Genomic DNA, 12,982 nt, shown 5'->3' with positions numbered 1-12,982 from the left:
TGTTCCCAGAGGGAGATACCAGCAGTAGTGGAGAGAGTTCCCTCTCCTTATACATTCAATTCTGTGGCCTCTCTGCTGAGGCTGCCAATGCTAGGGTGCAAGTTATGATGGTGGGTATTATTACTCCAAATTATCACTTTTATGATTTGTGTTGTGATAGAGAGCCCAATCTGGATTGTAACCCTGGCATACTAGGTGCTGTACAAACACATAGTAAGAGACAGCCCAGGCTCCAGAGAGTTTAGGGTTCAAATAGGCAAGATAGATTAGGGGAAAGAGAGGCATGAGTGACTCGCCCAAAGTCGTCAGGATAGGAAACTGATGACTAGAGTGAGAAGCACCCAAATTTGATTAAAGAAATATGCAAGCCACGTGATCCGTCTAGGAGCGTGGCACTGTGTATAAGCAATATGGGACATGTCTCATTGCAACACCCCTTTGCAAAATCATTTTTCAGAGGCGGGAGAGACTTTCAGAACTCAAACTGCTTCACAATTAGATCTCTAGTGAGGCGGTCTTCCGCCCCCCGAGTGTCCGGGACCCCTGCAAGGCATGTGGTTGTGTCATCCGCGTGGTCCCTGTCCCGCATCAGCCCCCCCCCCCAGCCTCAACTGTCTGGAAGAGAGGAAGGAGGCTGGGAAACAGGAACCCCTCCAATCCCAACCAGCAGATGGCCCCCTTGGTCTCTCTCTTTCTCTCTCCCGGCAGGTTCTGTGGCTCCGGCGGAAGCAAGGAGGGGCTGCTTAATGCCCCTAATTTGTCCTCTCTCTCTCCCTCTGCGCATGGCGTGTGCCTAGAAACTCTCCCGGCGGCGGGCAGGGCTGCCAACATGTCTCCCTGAAGGAGATGCTCGGGGCGGGCAGGCGCGCGCGCGGCGCTCCCCGGGCCCCCGGGCGGGTGGGCGGCGGCGGCGGCGGCTTCCCGGCCGCGGACCGCTCTCGCGAGGGGAGGCGAGCGGCTCGGGCTGGGGCGGCGTAGAGCCCTCCCCGGGGCTGCGCGGGACCGGCCGGGAGCGAGGAATTTCCACCTCCGCCCACGCCTTCCGCTGGCGCCGCGGGGCCGGTCGCTGCCCGCCGGGCGGGGAGGGGCGGGAGGAGGAGGCGGAGGAGGAGACTGCAGGGGAGCGGAGAAGGAAGGAGCCGCGGGGGCTGCGCGCTGCAGCCGCGGGTGACCCGCCCCTGGAGAGACCCCGGCACCGGAGCCGGGCGGAGCCATGGAGCAGTAACCCCTTGAGCCCTTCCAGCGCCGCCACTTGTCCCGTCTGCCCCCCCCCCCCCCCAAACCAGCCGCGCGCCCGCCCGCCCCTCCGCCCCCGTTTTGCTGGCGCGGGGATTGGGACGAGGGAGCGAAAGAGTTTCGCCCGCAGCCCCGCCGCCGCCGCCGCCGCCCCCCGCCCCCCGCCAGGGCCACGATGAGCGAGGAGAGCTCCGAGGTGCCCCGGGAGCAGCTAGGTAAGAGCCGCGTTTCTCTCCCTCCTGGGGGGCGGGGGGAAGGACGAGTCTGTTTGGGGTCCGAGCCTGCTGGGGAGGCGGCGGGCAAGCGGTGAGGCCATCCTGGGGCGGGTGGCGCTGGCCATTGCCCGCCGGAGCCGGGCCGGGGGGAGGCGTGGTGGGGAAGGTGCCGCGAGGGCGAAGGTAGGGTGGGGGATTCAGCGAGGGAAAGCCAGGCTGCAGCGCCTCTGTTTTTTTTCTTTTTTCCCTTGGCACTGCTGCTGGAGAGAGTTGCTGCTGGGGGGTGGGGTGGGAATTACAGCCTTTCAAGCCCTAGAAATAGCAGCCCAGTCCGGAGCGTTCAGCCGCTGTGAGCCAACGAAAACCGGAGTGAAAGCCCCGTTTCAGGGGCTGAAAAGTAGACCGGGCATGTCCCCACCCTGGAAATGTATAGTGACACTATACATGGGCCTTCGTGACAGCACCGCATACAGCAGTGGTTCTCAAGCGGGGGTGCACCGAGGTCTTCCAGGGGGTACTCAACTCCTCTGGATCAGTGTTTCTCAGCCTAGGGGTTGTGACTCCCGGAGGGGTCAGGGTATGGGTTTAGAGGGGTTGCAAATGCAGGGCCTGCATTAGGGGGTGGGGAGCAGGTCAGTTGCCCAGGGCCTCACACCACAGGGGGCTCCCCAAGGCTAAGTTACATGCTTCAGTCCTGCTATGCAGGGCACTGGCTTCAGACAAGGCTCACAAGTCAAAAACAGGAAGACAAATCAGCCTCCTGAAATCGGTACAGTAGTCTGGAAACTACCTGAAAGCGGTACAGTAGTCGTGAGAACCACTGGCATACACTGTATCAAGGTTGCAGTCTATAAACGGCAGTCCTTGAAAGGAGTAGCCTATAGATTCAACATGGAAAGCAAGTGGTTAAAGGACTGTTGTTTTTATTTAACTTGCAATAGCAAGAAAACTTATAGTTTAAAACTACTTTTAACTTCTCCATCTCCTTTTATGCCCTTATGCGTATTTATGATGCCATATACAATTGTTTGGAGCCCTTTGAAATACCTGTGCATAAGGGTATGAGTGAGGGAGGATAGTTCAGAGAGCCTTAACTTTGACATTTTCTTAGCTTTTGACATGTTAGAACATACACTTAATTTTATTCCAGCATATATATCTTTTTGTAATTCAGTTCTCTGGGCATGCAATGTGTAAGGTAGTGTACAAAGAAAAAACTATTTGTTTATTACTCTCCACAAATCACAACTGATCACAAGTGGTGCTAAAGCTGCTTGAGAGCTTCTATGCCATGAATTATTAGTATAGTAGGTGGTGGGGCTAGGTGTAGACAGAGAACATTTTGAACAATCAGCTTTTTTTTTGTCTGCCTTTAAAACAGCCAAATATGTTTAACTGTTGAGCAGCTAGCATGTGTTAACGTTGTGAATGGATTTCCACTATAAATTAATACGTGATGGGTTAAGGTGTGTCACTTATGCTAAGAGAACCATGGAGCAAAGCTGAGTCATTATGACACGTCTTCCACAAACAAGACATTAGATTGTACCATAAAGTACCAACATCTATTACTAGAGTGAAATTTCAGAATTTTGCTCTGATCTTGCAAGCTTATCTACATAGGCAGACTTGCTATTGCAAGTTAAATAAAAACAGACTTCTAAGCACTGGCTTTCTATGCTGAATCTACAGGCTACTCTTTTCAAGGCTTGCCGTTTATATATAACAACCTTGACACACTGTATGCCAGTGGTTCTCAAGACTACTGTACTGCTTGTCACCCTCTCACTGAGAGCCAACTATACTTCAGTGGGTCCAGGGTTCTGTTCACACAGATCAGCATACAGTATGGGGGGCCTTAGTGCCTGTGTCTAGTTCATATTTTTGTTTGCTTACATAATTTATTATGAAGAGAACACTCTGGTCATAGTGGAGTATTTCATAAGGAGGAAAATTTAATTTTCTTGCTAGACAATTCAGGTTCCCTAGTGATCTGAGAGCTCTGTGAAAAGGACATTGAGCAAAACTTAATGGGTAAAACACAATGGCTAAACTGGGAATCAGAACTGCCACATGCTTCCTATGTGACCTTCAGCAGGTCACTTGGGACACAATATTCAAAAGCGCCTATGCTAATTTTGAAACACTTGCAGCCTGGTTTAAGTGGTACTTGGATCACAGGATGGGTACCCAGAAATGGAGACCATCAAAATAAGTGCGTACTTGAAAATATGGGCCTTGGCTTCCTGTTGCCTCATGTTTCTGGTCTGTAAAATGACTTGAAAAATGCACTTGCTAGTGATGGGTAGGAAACGTTCTTTATGTGGGGAATTCTGTAAAATTTTAAAAAAAAGTTTCTAGCTCTTAGTTACAAAGATAACCTTAGTGTGAATTGGTGCCATGAATTTTTCCTGAGTCTCTACTCCAGTGCCTCTGATGGTCCTTTATAGCTTTCCCAGCCAACAGCACTGTGAAATGGACAAGTTTGTAATCAGTTTTGCTGTTGCTATTTAAAACCCTGTGTGAAACTGACAAGAATCAAGTCAACTTCATTCTGCTGCTGCTTGAGAAAGCTGTGAACAGTGGCAGAAACACTTGGAGCTATTAACTGGGGAGGAGGAATCAAAAGATAAAGACTGAGATGAGGCTGGGTAAAGTTGTAGAGATACCACCAGTACTCCTCTGACAGCAGCCATGTGGCCTGGAGGGACTAAGTTTCTGACTACTGCTGGCTGGAAAACAGAATTCTCCTCCTGAAAAAAATTTCAAGTGTTTTGAAAAAAATGTTCATCCCAAATTCGCAGGATGGATTTGAATTAAATCGAAGTGATTTAAATCCATGATTTAAATCACTAGTCAGGAAGACTCAATTTAATCATGGATTTCTACATAAAAGTGCATTCTTATTGGTTGGTATAACCTTGGTACATATTCTTCACAACTCAGAGATAGATGTAGGTTTCATTTTTAAAAGGTACACACTATACATTTTTAAAGTGATTTATTTTGAAAACTTTTCAGATTAGTTTTATCTATTTATATTAGCTATATCGGAAAATGAATGATTGTTTGGTTATTTCATTTACCAAAGGTAATTGAAGCAGATAGTTCACCTCCCAGTGACCTCATAAATATCTCAGATTCAACAGGTTAATCATTAATATTTGGAAGATTTTCTTGCCATGCTGTATTAGGAGGAGAACATCACCAGACAGACATTTAAATTGTTTTATTTAACTAAAACAACAACGTTTTGTATTCTGGATTTTTTTCTTCAACAGCAAGCATAATATTTTAACAAAACAAGCATATGAAATTTTGAATTTAGTTCAACATCCAATTTTTTAAAAATCAGGTTTGTTTTTGTTAAAATTGTTTTTAACTAAAATAGTTAATTTTTTTTTGTAATATTTCATTTGACTATGTCAGCCAGGTCAACATGAGAAACTTAAAAGATTGGCTTCTGTTGCTAACTCAGTTGTCTTCACCTTCATTTTCCTGTTTCTTCATAATCTGGAAAAGAAAAACAAGCTTTCCTGCTTTTTCAGGTCCCAAACAATTTCTCAATTTGGAATGAATTAGTCCAAAGGAAATATTCTCTCTACGCTTGCAGAAGAAGTTACTGCTGTTAAAAGTGAGATGATCACTTCAACAGTCTCCGAATCCAAGTGCTTAAGTGACGTCCACCAGTACACTGGTGTGACTTTCTTTAAAACATCATCAGCAAACATTTATTTCTTGAATGGTTCACTCTTAGCTTTGAAGTTTATTATAGTTGGCATTATGGAGGGATGATTGCTGGAGGTCCATGTCATAGCCAACTCCTCTTCTTCAGTAGTTAACATTTGACCCTGGTACTGAGTATTGAGAATATTTGCAAGAAAATGAGCTGGAGATAGTGCTTGTCCCGTTCCTTTTTTCAGTGCTTGTAATTTAACTCTGTCATTGCATAGTTCTCTTTTTAAGATCTCACTCCGTTCCTTCCAAATTTCAACAGTGTCAGCAATAAAACCGCTATTTCCCTGCATTTTGTTCAAGGCTACAGAAGTAGTATTCAGGGTACTCAGCATGTGTTCAATATTTCTCGTAAGCCCAATGTTGAGAACTTTGGCTGTGACAGTGCCATTTATTTTTTCCCGATTTTTGTTCACAAACTGTCATCAGATTAGGCCAGTTCTTGATACAGTGCTCAAAACAGTCCACTGCTGAGTTCCATTGCACGTCTTGTGGGAGAGTTAGCTTAGTTCCTCCCACTTTTTTTTGCTGCTGCAAAGTGGTTGTTATGGAAGTATTTTGCAATTTCAACAACATTAGCCTTTATTTCTGGAGCACTGAAGTCTTTGGCTAGGAGGTGCATCAAATGAGCACTGCAACCGCATGTTATTAGCTTGGGACTCTCTTCTAAATAATTTCTTCTCATCTTGGATACATTTGAAGAATTGTCTGTGACCAAGCTGTGTACTAGACATTTGAATTTTTTTCCACAGTTTGTTACAGCTTTTACTGCTGCTTCTTGTAAGTATTCTGCTGAGTGTGCATTTCCTTATGTATCAATTGTTTCTGTACGGAAGACATTCCCTTCTTCTGTTGTCACGTGCACATACAACAGGATCATTGTGGACGTTGCTCCACCCATCAAGACTCAGGTTAACAATTTCACTCTCTAGACCTCTTGCACACTGCTCAATTTCTCTTTCCTATACTTTATCCAGCAATTTGCCTGCAACATCTGCTCTGTAAGGTGGACTGTATCCTGTTCTTAATGACTGAACCATGTAAATGAAGAGGGGTTCTCAATCAAACGGAAAGGAGAGTTTGTTGCATAAACAAACTGGGCAATTTTTTCATCAATTACCTCTTTTTGTAATCTGCTGGTTCTTATCACAAACTTATCTATGGTTGTTTCTGGATGATGGAGATTTTTTTTTCTTTTTACTACAGGTGATACACAGTGGCTGTGACATACATGATGTGACTGAAACACTGTCATAGGCAGATAACTTTGAAACTATAGAAAATGATGGGGATCTTGAAGGTGGATAGTCTTCAGAATCCTGTCTGTTGAGGATGGATTCTCCTAAACAAAATAAGTCAATGCAATTATTTAATTATTATTACCATACTGCTCATTTAGTGTTACTCATTGCATTCACTGACACTCAGTACTACTTTAAAGGTGAAATTGTAAAAGGGAGATCTGCCCATTTCAGCTCTTTATTTTTTATCACAACTGCTTCTAAAATGATAGTATCATAGAGTAAGAACTATATATTTTTTGCTCAAACATGAGAATTCAAGAATAGTCCAGAAGGAAGACAGGCAGTCCTTAAGAAAGAAGTATGAAATAAAAAAGTTTACCAACCTGAAGATCCTGCATGTTCAGACATGTTCCTTTCATCATCTTCAACGCAGCTTCCTCCTGAGAAGGAACACTTCTCATGATGTTGTTTCATTCAGGCAACCAGGCCTTGCATTTTTTTGTTGCACTGTTTGCATTTTGCACGCATGCCTGTCTTACCCACAGGTAGAGGGACTTCATTAAAATATTCCCAAACTGGGTCTCTTTTATGGCCTGCTGCCATTGTAGGTTTTCCCTTCTAGTAAGAGCGTGATTTGGTAGATCTCAAATCAGTGAGGGCTACACTCAGAAAGACCTCAAGACTTCTGAATTATGCTGCTCAAACAGTTTCACTTTTGTTTCTACTGCCTGTCGCTCCTTTCTCACATTTATCTCCAGACTTCTTCTCCTTGTCCAGATCTATTCCGCCCCCAACAATCTTCTATTCATTGAACTTTTTGCAACTTTGCACTTTTAGAGAGAGAGAAGGGATTGACTCTGTGTATACAAATTTGCAGAGGGAGAATAGGGTTGAGGTCTGTTATTTCTCACCTCTATGTATTATTTATTTACTTAAAAACATTTTTGCTGTTATCTCTGGAGACACAAATCCAGGGTTTGAGAACTGTAAAACTAAGTATCTCTGATGGTATCTTCTAGACTGAGCCCCGAGTCCCATTGGGTAGATGGAAAGATTAACCTAAATAATCTATGCAGAAGCCCCTGGAATCCCATGAGATTGAGTCCCTAATCCATGAACTGTTGGAACTCATTTACAAATCTTTTCTTAACATTACATGAATATATTGTCTCATACTATAGAATTAGAATTTATAATCCCTATTCCAAGATGAAATACATGATAGCTCAAAGATATCTTAATTAAAACTATCTTTAGATAGGTTTTTTCCTCAGTAAGCATTTTATTTAAAAAAAATCTAATTAAAATAAAAATTGATTTTTTAAATTTTTTTAATCATTTTTATCCACAGTGCAAATTGGGATAAAAAGACAAAAATTTGAAATGTTTCATGGGAGAGAAAGTCTCTAATTCCATTTTTCAGGAGAACTGAAATGACATTTTTCAGCTTGCTCCCTGGGCTTGCCCAACTTCCTGGGGAGTGAGCAAGAAAGCCAGTCAGGAAATCCGAGCCCCTGGGAGTCTACCAGATGGACTGCCACAGATCTAGGGAGCCCAGTAACCTGTCAATCAGCCAGTGTGGGAGCAGGCTGCCTGGCCAGCCATAGGATTTTCTGATGCAAAATTGAAATATTATCTCAAAAAAATTTAGATTTTCTGGAAATAGCATTTCCCATTGGAAAATCATTCCAGCAGAAAATTCCTGACAAATTCTGTTTCTGACTCATTGTCATTCTACTGCTTCCTGCTTGCAGAAATCTGTGGCTTTGTCTAGGCAAGTATGAAAGGTGTGGTGTTAGTTCTAACACATTTTAACTAATACTTGAAAAATTTAATATAGACGGGGACAATGCCTTTAACGTGTTTAAACGGATTGAGTTAGAGCCTAGTTGGGAAGCCTATGTTTTGGCTTTTAACACCACTCCTTTAAATCTTAGCATAAATAAGGGCAAAGTGAAAGAAAAGATAATTTGCCTTTTAAAAAGTACCAGTTATGTACGTTTGAAAGGCCTTTTTCCTCCCAAGTACCATTTTTTTTCTCTCTCAAAAAAGAAAAGTGAATGTAATACTTATAAGAGGTGATAGATTGACTGCCCTTGTGCTGAATTCCTCTCTTTATCCACCAGTGACAGTAATAGTGTAAGCTTCCTGACATCACTTCATGGACAGGCTTGAGGCCTTAAGAGAAGAGTGGTTAGTTTGGTCTTTATGTTCATTCAGTACTTGGTTGCTGTGCTGAGAGTGTCAAAAATTATGTAAATTAATATAAGTTTGGGTGTTGGTTCCATGAGGTGCATATGTAATCACTAGGCCTTGGCCTGAAACCAGTACTGCATTTCACAGAGCCTCTGTACAGCAGTCAGTGGTTAACATCTGGAACTGGGCTGGATTTCCATCAAAAATTAGGTGTGGAAAAACTCTGTATTCTATTATTAGAGCCATCTGACCACCAAAATATTAACAATAAAGGGCTGAATTGTGCTGCTACAGCATGTCCATTGACTTCAACAGGGTTTTCAGATGAAGTGAGAGCGTAAGTTTGTTCATAGTGTTTTAAAGTAGTGAAGAATGAGCCATTTGATTTTTCACATACAGTAGTTGGTTCAGCCAGGTTATAAGCGGTGCTCCCAAGGTGGCTTGTCTTGGGGATATTTTTAGTATCCCAATAGAATGGGAACAGTGTAGAGCAGTGGTTCTTAAACTTTTTTTTTCACAGACCACCTGAAAATTGCTGAGGGTCTCGGTGGACCACTTAATGATCTTTCCAAATATTGTTTGTACTGGTCGCTAACTATAGTAAAGCGCTTTGGATAAAAACCCCTTAATATAAAGGGGTTAATATAAAAAAAACCCTTCATAATCTTTTTTTGTTCTACAAATAAAAGCACACAACTCATATTTTAATATCAATAGTCTTACCTTTCTAATGTGATGGATGTGTCCTCTCTTCCTCGCTGCGGCAGCTCCTGAGCTGGGGCTGGGAAGGAGGGGGAGGTCTCGCCCTCTCTCTCCCACCGCGGCAGCCCCCAAGCTGGGGCTGGGAAGGAGGAGGGGTCTCTCTCCCGACACAGCAGTCACAGAGCTGAGGCTGGGGAGGAGGGCCATCTCTCCTCAGCAGCTGCAGCCCTGGAGCTGGGGAAGTTGCCTCTTTCTCTAGTCGCTGCAGCCCTGCACATCCCAAATCCCCCCCACCCCCTCTTCTCAGCCCACTGCCCCCTCCCATCTACCCCCTATTCTCCTCAAGGCCACCACCTCACCTTACATGTGCATCTTCTCCAGGGTACAGGCACCTAATAAGTGGAGCCACACCTGCATGTCTCCATTAATTAGGTGGGTGGCCCTTCATTCTCTTGTGTGTGGCTGCCCAGGCGTGCATCTTAGGGGGAACTATCCGCTGACCACCTGAATGGAGTTCGCAGACCATGGACCTCAGTTTGAGAATCTCTGGTATGGAGAAATATGAAATGACATTCCGCTATGTGCAGCGTAAGACTTTCGTATAAGTCTAATCTCTACTCAGGACAACAGACTTGTTCATTAAGTAGCTGAGTATATGACAAACTTCTCATAAATTAATTGTGGCTTTATTTTTTTATTGGAGTCAGACTGATGTGTGTATAACCTATATTAAATGAGTGCAGCAGAGAGGTGCAGGGTGGAAAAATGTCAGTTAATACAATAAGACTGAGGAATTTTCCCTGAAAGTTTGAAAATATTGTTTGTTTTTTTAAACTCTTCTTGACAATGGAAGTATTGATTAAGGTGTTCTCCATTATTTCAGAAAGTATCAAGGATGTTATTGGGAGGAAGATTAAAATTTCAGTGAAGAAAAAAGTAAAGCTAGAAACCAAGGGAGATAAAGTGGATAACAAAATATTGGTAAGTACAGTATAGTAACTCTAATTAAAGTAGACGAACATTTAGGAGAAGCTCATTTCAGCTATTGTTAAGAAACTAATTCTCCCCATGGAAAATTTGTCTACATGTACTCTGAGCAATGTATCACTTGTTTTCTCTATTTTCTTGCCTTGTGTGGTTGAAAACTGTACATATATCTCTAGGTTATTGGTTATAACATCCCACAGGTCATTCTTGTTGTGGTCTGACAAACTTTTGTGTGACCATATCCCAAAATAAAGGGGACTGTTTATGGATTCCTTGTGTTCCTTAGACTCTCATGGACATCAGTGGGAATTCTGAGTGAGCAAGAAACACAAGATCAAACCCATAAAGAATTGTATCTCTTTTAAGAATTTTTAAATTGTGTCAAACACCGTGTTTCACTTGAGGCTAGAGACACTGCCAAACAGTGTAACACTAACACTGTCTAGTCTTTTAAGAGATTAATCTGTTTGTTTGTTTGCATAGGTTGAGGCTATTATAGTTAAGAGTAAATGCTCTTTGTATGTGACTCTATCATTATTTCTAAAACTGTCCAGGAGGAAAAAGTAAAGTTAATCTCATTCAAGTATATTTTCCTGTTTTCTCAAGGCTAATATGTCTGTCCTTTTAGATAAGCAGAGAACTGTAGTAATGTGTTGGTACTGGTACATATTCTCCTCTTGCATACTTGGATTTGTATTTAAAAACAAACAAACCAAAAAAAACCCCGTCACAATGCTTGGGCATTCATTTGCCAGTGTGTTTGATACGTACATGTGGGGAGAAGCAGAGAAAGATAATGAAGTACAAAGACTGTAAGAACAGATTTAAAAATGTTATTAAAGCTAACGTTAAAAAATTATATAATACATAGGTTGGGAAAAGTGTGTCTGTACATCTGGGTATAGTGCTTAAATCATCCACAAATATAAAGTTTTCAAAAGTCATATGATACATAGAGTACATAATCAGCAATAATCCAAATTTAGGTGAATAGATTTAACAATACAGTTTAGATATTAGAATCCGAATGCTCTGGTACATCACTCATGAAAAGTTGTACAGAGATTTGGTTGTGAGAGGAGATTTTCCCTCAGTAATTGAGAATTAGGTAGGTTGTCCATTTAGAAAATACAGTCGATGAGGAAAGTATTTCAGTTACTTTCCTGACTGTGTTTTACTACTATAAAATTTTGCGGGATATTTTGGAACGGAATGCACTGTTTACTGTATCAGTAAAGTTATAGATTTCAAAGTTTTGTTGCCAAGAGCAGGTTCTTATAGTTGTGTGACAAGAGACACTGAGTTGATATTATTTGTGTTTTGGAAACAAGTTTATTTCTTAAATCTAAATGTGTGAATAGTTTGCATTCTGTCTTTATAAAGTATGCTGGTTATTCCTGAGCAGTAGTGATGCTGATAATGGTCTATCTGTCTGTGAGGACAACTACTTAAGGAGTTTGAAATATCTTCTGCGTAACATCTGTCCAAGTATCTTTTTATACGCAACTCTAGGGCCTACAGTTTCTATTAGGTTGGGAATGTGAATGTTGATTGATAGCCACTATTTATTTGAAAGCCATGTTTACAGAGTAGGCTGACAGATTCACTGAAGCAGTAACACTTGATTGACTTTTGACTTACACGGAATCATTATTGTTATCAATAGCAGAATATACTGTGGAAATATTGTCTACTGTTCAGGATTGATGGAAAATACTCTTTAAAATGATAGTGTCAAGATTAGCCTGGGTCTGCGTGAGGCAGGTTTTATATTTCTTTTTTCAAGTTTTGTGACTTCGTGTATGAATTTTATTTTAAATGTATAAGCTTAAATCGTGTCCTGTCTGCACAGTGAACATTTTTATCCACCTACACACAGTACATGGCAGTAAAAGAATGTCAGGCTTTCAACCTGTAAGGGATATTTTGAAAGGACATCAGTAAAACTTTTAAAAATGTGATGACTCAGATAATTTTGTCTCTTTTTTGAAATCTAGTCTCCTAAGCTCTCAGCTGGTGATTTTAATGTTTTATGACTGGCTAGATCTGCCTCTTTTTTATGAGTTACAAAAGTGTGTGAACATTTATATAAAAATGTCTCATTCATTGCACAGGATGGACTGTGCTTTGGGGTTGAACCACTGAAGGAGGCTGTTGTCTGTAGGACTCCTGCCTCGCTTGTTGCAGAATTCGGAAGGTGTACACCTATTGCACACTGCCTAGAGGAACTCCGCTCAGAGGCATGAACAGAAAAGGGATGGATGGCCATCTTGGCCATCGCCAGGAGGAGGCTGATGAGGAGGTCTTGCCACTGGGTTGGGCCATGGATGGGCTATGCATAAATGAGGAGGTTGGGGGGAGAAAGGCAGCCAGAACTGCATAAGAGGTTCTGGAGGAGCTGGAAGAGGGTCTTCAGTCAGTCATACATTTAGGTAGGGTATGCCAGAGTCTCCCTCTTGCTGCAGAAAGGATAGGTGTTGTGGGAGTTTATATACTATGCCAGGTACGTGCCCATGATCATGGCTCCATGGAGGAGCAGCCAACTAATATCCCTGATGGGCCGTGGAACCACAGTGGGGTACAGGCTGGCCAACTGGAGTTCTTCTCCCTCCTCAGGTGGCTGCAGGTCCCGCCATTTTGGTGTGAGGGTGGGACAAGAGGGGCAAG

The 12,982-nt window shown here is 42.6% G+C and overlaps 1 protein-coding gene across 4 annotated transcripts in view; it reads left to right on the top strand.

The window, feature by feature from the left end:
• The first annotated feature begins 928 nt into the window (after positions 1-928).
• The window catches only part of CARMIL1 (capping protein regulator and myosin 1 linker 1), a 254,387-nt gene continuing 242,333 nt past the window's right edge, over positions 929-12,982 (top strand). For 2 of the 4 annotated variants that reach the window (XR_012157297.1, XM_073331850.1), the window contains exons 1-2: positions 929-1,451; positions 10,212-10,309. Coding sequence is in view for 3 of the 4 variants with exons in the window: in XM_073331850.1 (XP_073187951.1) it covers positions 1,412-1,451; positions 10,212-10,309 (138 nt within the window). In the remaining variant the exon portion in view is untranslated. The remainder of the gene's footprint in view (positions 1,452-10,211; positions 10,310-12,982) is intronic. The other 2 variants (XM_073331849.1, XM_073331848.1) reach the window with 1 other exon arrangement.

The sequence above is a fragment of the Lepidochelys kempii genome, chromosome 2, assembly GCF_965140265.1.
Source record: "Lepidochelys kempii isolate rLepKem1 chromosome 2, rLepKem1.hap2, whole genome shotgun sequence".
NCBI classification, from domain to species: Eukaryota; Metazoa; Chordata; order Testudines; family Cheloniidae; genus Lepidochelys; species Lepidochelys kempii.
This window is presented reverse-complemented; position numbering and strand designations above follow the sequence as displayed.